The 11,547-nt window shown below is 43.5% G+C and overlaps 1 protein-coding gene across 5 annotated transcripts in view; it reads left to right on the top strand.

Annotated features, from left to right (window-relative positions):
- The first annotated feature begins 308 nt into the window (after positions 1-308).
- LOC139537319 (glutamate receptor 3-like) overlaps positions 309-11,547 on the top strand; it is a 104,253-nt gene continuing 93,014 nt past the window's right edge. For 2 of the 5 annotated variants that reach the window (XR_011667505.1, XM_071338493.1), the window contains exons 1-2: positions 309-740; positions 1,254-1,412. Coding sequence is in view for 4 of the 5 variants with exons in the window: in XM_071338493.1 (XP_071194594.1) it covers positions 653-740; positions 1,254-1,412 (247 nt within the window). In the remaining variant the exon portion in view is untranslated. The remainder of the gene's footprint in view (positions 741-1,253; positions 1,413-11,547) is intronic. The other 3 variants (XM_071338492.1, XM_071338491.1, XM_071338490.1) reach the window with 2 other exon arrangements.

Here is an 11,547-nt window from a genome sequence, read left to right as displayed (position 1 = left end):
CAAAGACCACTTACACAGGCAATGAGAGGGTGACCAATTTGCCTGGCATTCATTTAATATCAGTGTCAATAATATATTTAGAAATATAATTTAGCCTAACGCAATTTTTTTCATGTAAACGAATTTAATCTTCACCGGATAGTTTATAGATGATGCATTAAAGTCTACCAGTAATTTGATATTCCCTCAACTAGCCCACTTGAGTAGAGTAGATCAGATGTTAGATGATACCATAGTATCTTGACTCTCTTTACACCATGTGGACAAACACTACACTGCGCCCGCGCGGTTTCTTCCCAGCCAACAAGGTCTGCAGTGGCGGGATGGGGAGGATGATGTTATAATTCAACGTTAGATCAAGTTTGATCAACGTCCCCCTGCTGGCCCAATTGGATGATCCTTATTCACAATAAGATCCGCTTCTCGCTCCACCACCATCTTTGAGATAAGTCTTTGCCTTTTCCCCTCTCAACGGCATAAGATTCGCTCTGCTGCAGTTCCGCTCGCACCTCAACGTACCTGTAGTATATCACTGGTAGTACACAGTGAGAGCTGCTTACACATCTGGCGGATTTTCTGTGCGCATAGGCTTGTGTACATGGTTTTCCTATATCAGATTCGTTTGAGGAGTTAAATTCAGAGGCCGGAGAAAATGAGGCAACGCGTAATAGCCATTGTCCTTTTTTTGTTGTGGCTTTTTGGGAAATCGCATGGAGCGTTTCCAAACCAGATAAATATTGGTAAGTTATATTTGAAATAGCATAACTAACATGTTTTTTCTTTAGCCTGAAAATAAAACGAGATCAATGTACATTAAGACAGTGTTGTGTGGTGTTGACTTAATTTTATATTTGCATAATTCATTGTCAAATTGATCAGTAATAGCCTACATTAACGACAGGTAGGGTAATAGCCACCTAAGAGAAACACCGCTTTAGAGTGGTGGAGTGTGAAAATGGCACAAAGTTCCTCATAGCCTATTTAAGTACTGTATCTTCCTACATAACTTTCCACGACTGCAATGGGCAGTGTAGATAATACATGAACAAGTTAATCTCTGTATAATTAAATGCGTGGTGTTTATTCTAGATAAAGTAAGGGTAATCCAGGTAGTTATGTGATGCGTAAAATTGGACTGATGATTTATAAGGACTGATATTGACGTCATACTGTATTTTCATAAAACATTATAAGAGCAACTAGGCAATGAAAAGTCACATTCTTCGTAATCTCCTCCTCTCTTTCTTCTATAGGTGGTCTCTTTATGCGCTCTACAGTGCAGGAGCACAGCGCTTTCAGATTCGCTGTCCAGCTGTATAATACCAATCAAAATGTGACGGAAAAACCTTTCCATCTCAATTACAATGTAGACAATCTCGAATCCTCGAACAGCTTCTCCGTCACACATGCGTGTGAGTACCACGATACTCAATTATGGCAATGTATTTCTTTCAACAACTACCAAAACTGCTTCACCCTCCCTCCCCGCTCAAAATTCATGAGAAAATATTCTAGCCCAACAGTACACCCACTCACATAGAAACATTATAAAGCTGTTGTGTCAATGCAGCTTCTTTTAAGCTGGGGTGATTAAATATTGAGAATAAAACAAATATATAGTTTAACTGTTAATTCTTTTTTTTCTGGATATAATATCTTCCTTTGTATACAAAACACTTTTTCACACCACTATGATTGTGAATAGAGCTTGAGTTGTTTAGGAGGATACCATAGAATATATGATTCTATAGAAATACTGTTGTGTGTAGGTGTGGAGTAAGTTTGTCTATACAAGCCCCAGTTTATTTTTAGATGAAGCCATTGATATTTCAAATAGGTGGTTGTTGCAGTAATTTCTATATAGCCTAATAATCCAAATGACAGATTCAGGTCTCTGTTAAATCACTGCTTTTTGTAAATCTACACACTGTAGCAGACAGATGTACACTATTGTATACAATAATAGCATTTTACATTTTTTTCCAGGGTTGAGGAGGTTAGGGTCAGCCTGGTTTATGAAACACAGTGGTGCATAGGTACAGTACAAATGTGTAATGTATACGATGAAGCACAGTAAACTTGTCATGTCTGTCTATAGCTGAGATAAAGGCTTTAAACAATAGCATGACATTGTCACGGTCATCATATGTAGGAAATGCTACTCCTTCCTTGGATACAATTCAACAGAGGTGGCTGTTGTTCTGTTGAAAAGCTGTATGTTAATATTTATCTGGTATGACAATTCCACATTCCTCTGGCAGAGAAGCATCTCTCTGCCCTGGGTGTAAAACATTGTTAATTTATGGCACTTGACAGTGTTATGTCTTCTCTCTTAGTTGCTGTTCACTTGAGGCACTATTGTAAGATCCCAGCGATAGGTCTGTAATGAGGGTGCACATGGATAAGCCTGCAGTGTATCCCAGTGTTGGTCTTTATTTAACCCCCCTATATCTGGTTGCATCATTTTGCTATAGCCTGTGCTGCAAGTTGTTGGATTTACGATGTATCAAAATCCATTTGCTGTGACAGTGATAAAATAATTTTGTTAAAATAATTTTCCTCTCTTAGATTCGTAGAATGAATTCTCATGAATTACTGGAACAGACTATTTAATTTGATTGCCATGGGAGATATAGACCTTTAATTGGAGCGGATGGGTTTTAGTTATTTCAGGAAATGCCTCCAGATGCTCTATTATATTGATCAATCTGACAGAATATGGGTCTGTCACATGACTGACATGCAGGTATGAGCACATTTCAGTAGCATATTCCATTGTGATTAGATACAGTATTGCCGTTTCTAGTGTGAGTATTTTTCTCTTCAGTTCATAGAGGAGCCAATGCCAACATCAGTTTGGTGCTACATAGCTACCCCAGGATACAATGTTTTTGCTTTGGCATGGAACCTTCTTAGATGTAATTTACCATATCTGCACCCTGCAGTTCAGTTCAGTATTGCAATGTTTATGGAAGACAGTTAGCTATGGATAGCTTTTCTTTTTACCTGAAAATAATTATATTTATCTGTTTGCTTATTTAATATTCAACATGTTGGAGCTGAGAGTGTATTCTAATGTCAGGTCTTGGCATTTGTTTTTGTTGAATGGCATGCAATGGGACCCTCTGGTTCATTCGAGATGAGAATGGTTGTAGACAGTGAGCAGGCTTCCAAAGTCTTGCTGACCACCTCTCGCAGCATTGGATGCATCTGAGTGTCAGAAGCACTCGTTTGGCAGGCTAACTTCTCTCTAACTGTACTTCTCTAAGGATCAGTCAGACTATTCAAATCTGTGTCAGCAAACAGAATTAGCTGCTCAGATGGTTGTGTAACTCAATAAAGAGAAAAAAAGACTAGGAAATCTGGAGCTTGCTTGATGCCTTTGGGGGGGCTTGTCTATAAAAATACAAAAACCACCTCTCTCATTGTAATGGTTTTGTAGTTACAAATGGACATTTGTCCTTCTGTGTGATTTTTGTGTTTTGTTTTTCCCAATAATATTGCAGTATTTCCATGCTGAATCATAGTGATCTTAGTTTTTGGAAACCATGTCTGTTATAAGCATGACACAAAATAAAATCAGAAATGAATATCAGTCAGACTTCCACGAAGCCTTCATAAAGCATTCATAACACCCAGTGCCAAGATATAATGGGATTCTGTTTGTCACTTCCTCTTTGAAGTTGACATCAGAAGAAGAAGGGGGAGAGTAGCCAACATGGATTACCTTTGACTTAGACCAGAGAGGCTACAAAGCCTGACATTTCAATGCGCAGCACTTCTATAATATTCATTTTCACATTTATTAAATCAGATCATTCATTGCATCTATTTAGCATCAGTGGGCAAATTTTGTCCATTAACATTATTGGACAATAACACAATAATTAATTACTCACCCTTTTTACTGTCAGATGAAATGACCAAATGGATGATATGTATGTACAGTGAACAAAAATACAAATGCAATGTGTAACATTTTGGTTCCATGTTTCATTAGCTGAAAAAAATATCCCAGAAATGTTCCATACGCACAAAAAGCTTTTTTCTCTCAAATTTTGTGGAAAAATTTGTTTACATCCCTGCTAGTGAGCATTTCTCCTTTGCCAAGATAATCCATCCACCTGACAGGTGTGGCATATCAAGAAGCTGATTAAACAGCATGACCATTACACAAGTGCACCTTGTGCTGGGGACAATAAAAGGCCAAATCAAATTTTATTGGTCACATACACATGGTTATCAGATGTTATTGCGAGTGTAGCGAAATGCTTATGCTTCTAGATCCGACAGCGCAGCAGTATCTAACAGGTCATATCTAACAATTCCACAACAAAACCTAATACAATATATTAAAGGAATGGGATGAGAATATATAAGTATAAAATATATGGATGAGCAGTGACAGAGCGGCTGAGATGCATTAGATAGTAAAGAATAGATAGTGAAGGATACAGTATACATCATATACATATGAGATGAGTAATGCGAGATATGTAAACATTCTTAAAGTGGCATTAATAAAGTGACTAGTGTTCCATTTATTAAAGTGGCCAATGATATCAAGTCTGTAGGTAGGCAGCCGCCTCTCTGTGCTAGTGGTGGCTGTTTAACAATCTGATCGCCTTGAGATAGAAGCTGTTTTTCAATCTCTCTGTCCCAGATTTGATGCACCTGTACTGACCTCGCCTTCTGGATGGAAGTGGGGTGAACAGGCAGTGGCTCGGGTGGTTATTGTCCTTGATGATCTTATTTGCCTTCCTGTGACATCGGGTGTTGTAGGTGTCCTGGAGGGCAGGTAGTTTGCCCCCAGTGATGCGTTGTGCAGACCGCACCACCCTCTGGAGCGCCTTGCGGTTGTGGGTGGTGCAGTTGCCGTACCAGGCGGTGATACAGCGCGACAGAATGCTCTCAATTGTGCCCCTGTAAAAGTTAGTGAGGGTTTTCGGTGACAAGCCACCTTTTTTCAGCCTCCTGAGATTGAGGAGGCACTGTTGCGCCTTATTCATCACACTGTCTGTGAGCATGGACCATTTCAGTTTGTCGGTGATATGCACCTTCTCCACTGCTGTCCCGTCGATCTGGATATGTGGGTGCTCCCTTTGCTGTTTCCTCACATTGAGTGAGAGGTTGTTTTCCTGACACCACACTCTGAGTGCCCTCACCTCCTCCCTGTAGGCTGTCTCGTCGTTGTTGGTAATCAAGCCTACCACTGTTGTGTTGTCTGCAAACTTGATGATTGAGTTGGAGGTGTGCATGGCCACGCAGTCGTGGGTGAACACAGAGTACAGGAGGGTACTGAGAACCCACCCTTGTGGGGCCCCAGTGTTGAGGATCAGCGGAGTGGAGATGTTTTTTCCTACCTTCACCACCTGGGGGCGGCCCGTCAGGAAGTCCAGGACCCAGTTGCACAGGGCGGGGTTGAGACCCAGGGTCTCAAGCTTAATGATGGGTTTGGAGGGTACTATGGTGTTGAATGCTGAGCTATAGTCAATGAACAGAATTCTTACATAGGTATTCTTCTTGTCCAGATGGGATAGGGCAGTGTGCAGTGTGATGGCGATTGCGTCATCTGTGGACCTATTGGTGCGGTAAGCAAATTGAAGTGGGTCTAGGGTGACAGGTAGGGTGGAGGTGATATGGTCTTTGACTAGTCTCTCAAAGCACATCATGATGACAGAGGTGAGTGCTACGGGGCGATAGTCATTTAGTTCAGTTACCTTAGCTTTCTTGGGAACAGGAACAATGGTGGTCCTCTTGAAGCATGTGGGGACAGAAAACTGGGATAGGGATTGATTGAATATGTCCGTAAACACACTAGCCAGCTGGTCTGCGCATGCTCTGAGGACGTGGCTAGTGATGCCGTCTGGGCCGGCAGCCTTGCGAGGGTTAACACGTTAAAATGTTTTACTCACGACGGCCACGGAGAAGGAGAGCCCACAGTCTTTGGTAGCGGGCCGCGTCGGTGGCACTGAATTGTCCTCAAAGCACGCAAAGAAGTTGTTTAATTTGTCTGGATGCAAGACGTCGATGTCCGCGAAGGGGCTGGTTTTCTTTTTGTAATCCGTGATTGTCTGTAGACCCTGCCACATATGTCTCGTGTTTGAGCTGTTGAATTGCGACCACTTTGTCTCTATACTGACACTCTGCTTGTTTGATTGCCTTACGGAGGGAATAACTTGACTGTTTGTATTTGGCCATATTTCCAGTCGCCTTGCCATGATTAAATCTGGTGGTACATGCTTTCGGTTTTGCGCGAATGCTGCCATCAATCCACAGTTTCTGGTTAGGGAAGGTTTTAAGTGGGTACAACATCTCCTACACACTTCCTTATAAACTCGCTCACTGTGTCAGCGTATACATCAATGTTATTATCTGAGGCTACCCGGAACATATCCCAGTCCACGTGATTGAAGCAATCTTGAAGCATGGAAACCGATTGGTCAGACCAGCGTTGGATAAACCTAAGCACGGGCGCTTCCTGTTTTAGTTTCTGCCTATAGGAGGGGAGCAACAAGATGGAGTCATGGTCAGATTTGCCAAAAGGAGGGCGGGGGAGGGCCTTGTATGCATCACGGAAAGTTAGAGTGGCAGTGGTTGAGTGTGTTACTCGCTCGTGTACTGCAATCGATATGCTGATAGAATTTAGGTAGCCTTGTTCTCAGATTAGCTTTGTTAAAATCCCCAGCTACAATAAATGCAGCCTCAGGATATATGGTTTCCAGTTTGCATAAAGTCCAGTGAAGTTCCTTGATGGCCGTCTTGGTATCCGCTTGCGGGGGGATATACATGGCTGTGACGATAACCGAGGAGAGTTCTCTTGGGAGATAATACGGTCGGCATTTGATTGTGAGGAATTCTAGGTCAGGTGAACAAAAGGACTTGAGTTCCTGTATGATGTTACAATTACACCATGAGTCGTTAGTCATGAAACATACACCCCCGCCCTTCTTCTTACCAGAGAAATGTTTATTCCTGTCGGTGCAATGCACTGAAAATCCTGTTGGCTGTGCTCACTCCGACAGCATGTCCCCAGCTAGCCATGTTTCCGTGAAACTGAGTATGTTACAATCCCGGATATCTCTTTGGAAAGCAACTCTTGCCCTGATTTCGTCGACTTTGTTAACTAGGGACCAGACATTAGCGAGTAATATACTTGGAAGGGGTTGGGTGGTGCGCGCGCGCATCCGAAGCCTCACTAGAAGAATGCTCCGGCACCCTCTCCTCCGGTGGCGTTGTTTTGGGTCGGCCTCTGGAATAAGTTCAAATGCCCTGGGAGGTGCAGACAAATGATCCGCTTTGGGAAAGTCGTATTCCTGGTCGTAGTGCTGGTTGTGCTGGTAAGTTGATGTCTCTCTGATATCCAATAGTTCTTCCTGGTTGTATGTAATAACACTTAAGGTTTTCTGGGCTAACAATGTAAGAAATAATACATAAAAAACTAAATACTGCACAGTTTCCTAAGGACTAGAAGAGAAGCTGCCATCTCTATCGGCGCCATCTTGCTCAGTAAAAATGTGCCGTTTTGTCACACAATACAATGCCCCAGATGTCTCAAGTTTTGAGGAAACGTGCAATTGGCATGCTGACTGCAGGAATGTCCACCAGAGCTGTTGATCTCTACCGTAAGCCGCCTCCAACGTAATTTTAGAGAATTTGGCAGTAGGTCCAACCAGCCTCACAACCACAGACCATGTTTATGGCGTCATGTGGGTGAGCGGTTTGATGATGTCAATGCTGTGAACAGAGTGTCCCATGGTGGTGGTGGGGTTATAGTATGAGCTACAGACAACGGACACAATTGCATGTTATCGATGCCAATTCGAATGCACAAAAATACAGTGACGAGATCCTTAGGCCCATTGTGATGCCCATTTTTTGTTAAGGTATCTGTGACCAACAGAGGCATATCTGTATTCTCAGTCATATGAAATCCATAGATTAGAGCCTAATGAATTTATTTAAATTGACTGATTTCTTCATATAAACTGTAACTCAGTAAAATCTTTGAAATTGTTGTGTTAATATTTTTGTTCAGTAACATGTACAGTACCAGTCAAAAGTTTGAACACACGTACTCATTCGAGGGTTTTCTTTATTTTTTCTATTTTCTATATTGTAGAATAATAGAGAAGACATCAAAACAATGAAATGACACATATGGAATCATGTAGTAACCAAAAAAGTGCTTAAAAAAATCTAAATATATTTTATATTTGAGATTTTTCAAAGTAGCCACCCTTTGCCTCTTGGCATTCTCTCAACCAGCTTCATGAGGTATTCACCTGGAATGAATTTCAATTAACAAGTGTGCCTTGTTAAAAGTTAATTTGTGGAATTGTTTTCCTTCTTAATGCATTTGAGCCAGTCATTTGTGTTGTGACAAGGTAGGGGAGGTATACAGAAGATAGCCCTAAATGGTAAAAGACCAAGTCCATATTATGGCAAGAACAGGTCAAATAAGCAAAGAGAAACGACAGTCCATCATTACTTTAAGAGATTAAGGTCAGTCAATATAGAACATTTCAAGAACATTGAAAGTTTATTCAAGTGCAGACGCAAAAACCATCAAGCTCTATGAGGAGCCACAGGAAAGGAAGACCCAGAGTTAACACTGCTGCAGAGGATAAGTTCATTAGAGTTACCAGCCTCAGAAATTGCAGCCAAATAAATGCTTCACAGAGTTCAAGTAACAGACACATCTCAACATCAACTGTTCAGAGGAGACTGCGTGAATCAGGCCTTCATGGTCGAATTGCTGCAAAGAAACCATTACTAAAGGGCACTAATAATAATAAGAAGAGACTTGCTTGGGGCAAGAAACATGAGCAATGGACATTAGACTGGTGGAAATCTGTCCTTTAGTTTGATGAGTCCAAATGTGAGATTTTTGGTTCCAACCGCCGTGTCTTTGTGAGACGCGGAGTAGGTGAACGGATGATCTTTGCATGTGTGGTGCCCACCGTGAAGCAAAGAGGAGGAGGTGTGATGGTGTGGGGGTGCTTTGCTGGTGACACTGTCAGTGATTTATTTAGAATTCCAGGCACACTTAACCAGCATGGCTACCACAGCATTCTGCAGTGATACGCCATCCCATCCTGTTTGCTCTTAGTGGGACTATCATTTGTTTTTCAACAGGACAATGACCCAAAACACACCCCCAGGCTGTGTAAGGGCTATTTAACCAAGAAGGAGAGTGATGGAGTGCTTCATCAGATGACCTGGCCTCCACAATCACCTGACCTCAAACCAATTGAGATGGTTTGGGATGAGTTGGACCGCAGAGTGAAGGAAAAGTAGCCAACAAGTGCTCAGCATATGTTGGAACTTCTTCTCTCAACCAGCTTCACCTGGCTTCACCAGCTTCACTCACAATGTGAGTGTGCAAAGCTGTCATCAAGGCAAAGGGTGGCTACTTTGAAGAATCTAAAATCAAAAATATATTTTTGATTTGTTTAACACATTTTTGGTTACTACATAATTCCATGTTTTATTTCATATTTTTGATGTCTTCACTATTATTCTACAATGTAGAAAAGTAAAGAAAAACCCTTGAATGAGTAGGTGTGTCAGAACTTTTGACTGGTTCTGTATGTGTGTATGTTCTTTCATCTCAGAAGATACTCTTTATTCTCTCAGCCTCACTCCATAACCCTTTAATGTGGGATTTTACATGGGTCTGCTGCTACTCATTCTTTAATGCATTCTCATGCTTCCTCAAAACACCTGCATAACAGATGGATATTCCGTTTGAAGATGGAACATAGCAGATGTCTCCCACTTAACGAAAAATCTGTTTTATTTTTATTCTATTTATGAGACAGGATCGTCTGTAACATAAGGATGCGTCATGTTAACGGTGGGACAATGCTAACAATACAATCAACTGAGCTGGTAGAAAATGAGTTGCATTATTTAAATGCTTTTCAAAGGGTTTTTCTCTAGTGAGAGAAGTCATATGGTGTCTCACTATAGAGAGTGCTATTGTCACGCCCTGGCCTTAGTATTCTTTGTTTTCTTGATTATTTTAGTTAGGTCAGGGGGTGACATGGGGAATGTATGTGTTTTTGTATTGTCTAGGGGTTTTGTATGGTATATGGGTCAGTGTCTTGTCTAGGTGTTTGTATGTCTATGGCTGCCTAGATTGGTTCTCAATTAGAGGCAGCTGTGGTTCATTGTCTCTGATTGAGAGCCATATTTAAGGCAGTCATAGGCATTGGGGTTTTGTGGGTAATTGTCTATGTTGAACGTTTGTTGCTTGTGTATGCACCTACGTCGTTAGCTTCACGGTCGTTTGTTGTTTTTGTTTAGTTTGTTATCAGTGTTCGTTTCTTGTTTTTTCCTTTCTCTAAATAAAGGCGAATGTATTTTGCACACGCTGCGCCTTGGTCCTCTCTCTCACCCATAGACGATCGTGACAGAATTACCCACCAAAACGGGACCAAGCAGCGTGTCAAGCGGCAACAGGAGCAATACACACAGGATTTATGGCAATGGGAGCAGGATCTGGGATACACTACGTGGGAGGAGATCGACAGGTGGGCGATCGACCCAGGGCGAGTGCCGGAGCCCGCCTGGGATTCTCTGGCGCAGTGCGAGGAGGGATACTGGCGAATGGAGGCAGCACGAAGACGCGGTAGGAAGCCTGTGAGTCAGCCCCAAAAAATTATTGGAGGGGGGCTAAAAGGGAGTGTGACGAAGTCAGGTAGGAGACCTGCGCATACTCCCTGTACGTGTTACGCAGTAGAGCGCATGGTGTCTCCTGTACGTGTTCATAGCCCGGTGCGGGTTATTCCACCTCCCCGCACTGGCAGGGCTAGATTGAGGATTGAGCCGGATGTCATGAAGCCGGCCCAACGCATCTGGCCACCAGTGCGTCTCCTCGGGCCGGCTTACATGGCACCAGCCTTACGCATGGTGTCCCCGGTTCGCCTACATAGCCCGGTGCGGGTTATTCCACCTCCCCGCACTGGTCGGGCGACGGGGAGCATACAACCAGGTAAGGTTGGGCAGGCTCAGTGCTCAAGGGAGCCAGTACGCCTGCACGGTCCGGTATTTCCGGCGCCACCTCCCCACCCCAACCCAGTACCACCAGTGCCTACACCACGCACCAGGCTTCCTGTGCGTCTCCGAGCCCTGTTCCTCCTCCACGCACTAGCCCTATGGTGCGTGTCTCCAGCCCATTACCACCAGTGCCTACACCACGCACCACGCCTCCTGTGCGTCTCCAGAATCCTGTGCGTCCTGTTGCTGCTCCCCGCACTAGCCCTGAGATGCGTGTCCCCAGCCCGGTACCACCAGTGCCGGCACCACGCACCAGGCCTAAAGTGCGCCTCAGCCGGCCAGAGTATGCCGTCTGCCCAGCGCCATCTGAGCCATCCGTCTGCCCAGCGCCATCTGAGCCATCCGTCTGCCCAGCGCCATCTGAGCCATCCGTCTGCCCAGCGCCATCTGAGCCATCCGTCTGCCCAGCGCCATCTGAGCCATCCGTCTGCCCAGCGCCATCTGAGCCGTCCGTCTGCCCAGCGCCATCTGAGCCGTCCGTCT

Source organism: Salvelinus alpinus, chromosome 13 (assembly GCF_045679555.1).
Source record: "Salvelinus alpinus chromosome 13, SLU_Salpinus.1, whole genome shotgun sequence".
In the NCBI taxonomy this organism is placed as follows: domain Eukaryota; kingdom Metazoa; phylum Chordata; class Actinopteri; order Salmoniformes; family Salmonidae; genus Salvelinus; species Salvelinus alpinus.
This window is presented reverse-complemented; position numbering and strand designations above follow the sequence as displayed.